This window comes from Dinoponera quadriceps, unplaced genomic scaffold (genome assembly GCF_001313825.1).
Source record: "Dinoponera quadriceps isolate SergipeBrazil2010 unplaced genomic scaffold, ASM131382v1 scaffold1753, whole genome shotgun sequence".
Taxonomy (NCBI): Eukaryota; Metazoa; Arthropoda; class Insecta; order Hymenoptera; family Formicidae; genus Dinoponera; species Dinoponera quadriceps.
The window spans coordinates 1-1,173 of NW_014555807.1; the positions used below are offsets into that span (position 1 = coordinate 1).

A 1,173-nucleotide genomic window follows, 5' to 3' on the forward strand; every position below is an offset into this window, starting at 1 on the left:
GGGCTTGGTTGAAAGGTACATCAAAATATTCCGCATCAAATTTCTCGATATTATTAACCTTTCCTGATCGTTTTGGTATGTCTGGATGTTCTGCAAATTGAAGATAAGGAGGAAAACGTGTCAATTCATTTGAAATACAATATATCGATTTTTTCTCGATAACGTTTAAAGAATCCTCACCATGTTGCCAACGTCGACAGTCATCCGAACCAAGATCTACTTTTTTAAATAAATTCTCTTGGAGCTGCTTCATGTTATCAGTATCAGGAAATCTACCGGCAATCCCGGAAATTACGATTTCATCTCCAGGCTCAACGTCGATGAGCACAGATTTTCCGTTAGAATTCATCCTGTAATGTTAATCAGAAAGAAGAATTAGAATAGTGTCCAGAATCTAAGAAAACAAATAACTCTTTCTAACGTTATTTGTTTTTTAGATTCTGGACAATATTCTAACTTTTTTTTCTGGTTACTTCTCTCTCCTAAAATATTTAAAGTTTAAAACAGTATGGTTTGAAGTTTCACCTAGCAATGAAAATTGAATCGTAGTACTGATCGGGTATATCTACTAAGCAAAAAATGGAGGGGAAGATATAGAGAATAAATTGCATATGAAAACTAATGTATGCTAAGTTTTTATACTTTGTATGTTAAATTTATGTACAATTTTAACCTTATGGCTTCTGCGCAAAGGAAACGCGGAAATGCTTGTCACGTGGCGCCAGTTCGCTTGGCCTCTAATAAACTTTTATTTCTTATAAATATATGTTCTACTTTTAGGCTTCTGCAGGTACTTCCGCCACATGGCAATTATTGTTGCGTCATGTGGGCAGAAGTCATTATATTTTTTATTCAGGATATTTATGACTTAGGTATTAAAACGCTCGTGTGTAGGGAAACTTATTAAACTAAGTAGAAATCTCTCAACACTTAATGAGATAAAAAAGGATTAACCAATGAGTGCGTAGGATTCTGTGGGACGAACTCTATAGATAGTCTGAAGAAGCATGTCTTGTATTTGATACACGCATAATACGAGGGTTGCTACTTATATTTCTGGCCTAACAATGAAAAAACAAATATTTATGATCGAAATTGATTTTATTGTTTTTCAAAACAATCTCCATGATGATCAATACACTTTTGCATGCGTTTGAACCAATTTTCGAAGCA

The 1,173-nt window shown here is 34.0% G+C and overlaps 1 protein-coding gene across 1 annotated transcript; it reads right to left on the minus strand.

Annotated features, from left to right (window-relative positions):
• Positions 1 to 4: 4 nt before the first annotated feature.
• LOC106745442 (fatty acid synthase-like) lies at positions 5 to 523 on the minus strand (the record flags this gene model as incomplete). The annotated part of the gene is made up of 3 exons (XM_014621048.1): positions 458 to 523; positions 181 to 350; positions 5 to 90 (listed from the first exon to the last, which is right to left on the minus strand). Coding segments are annotated over exons 2-3 (255 nt in total), but the record flags the coding sequence as incomplete, so codon positions are not given.
• Positions 524 to 1,173: the final 650 nt, after the last annotated feature.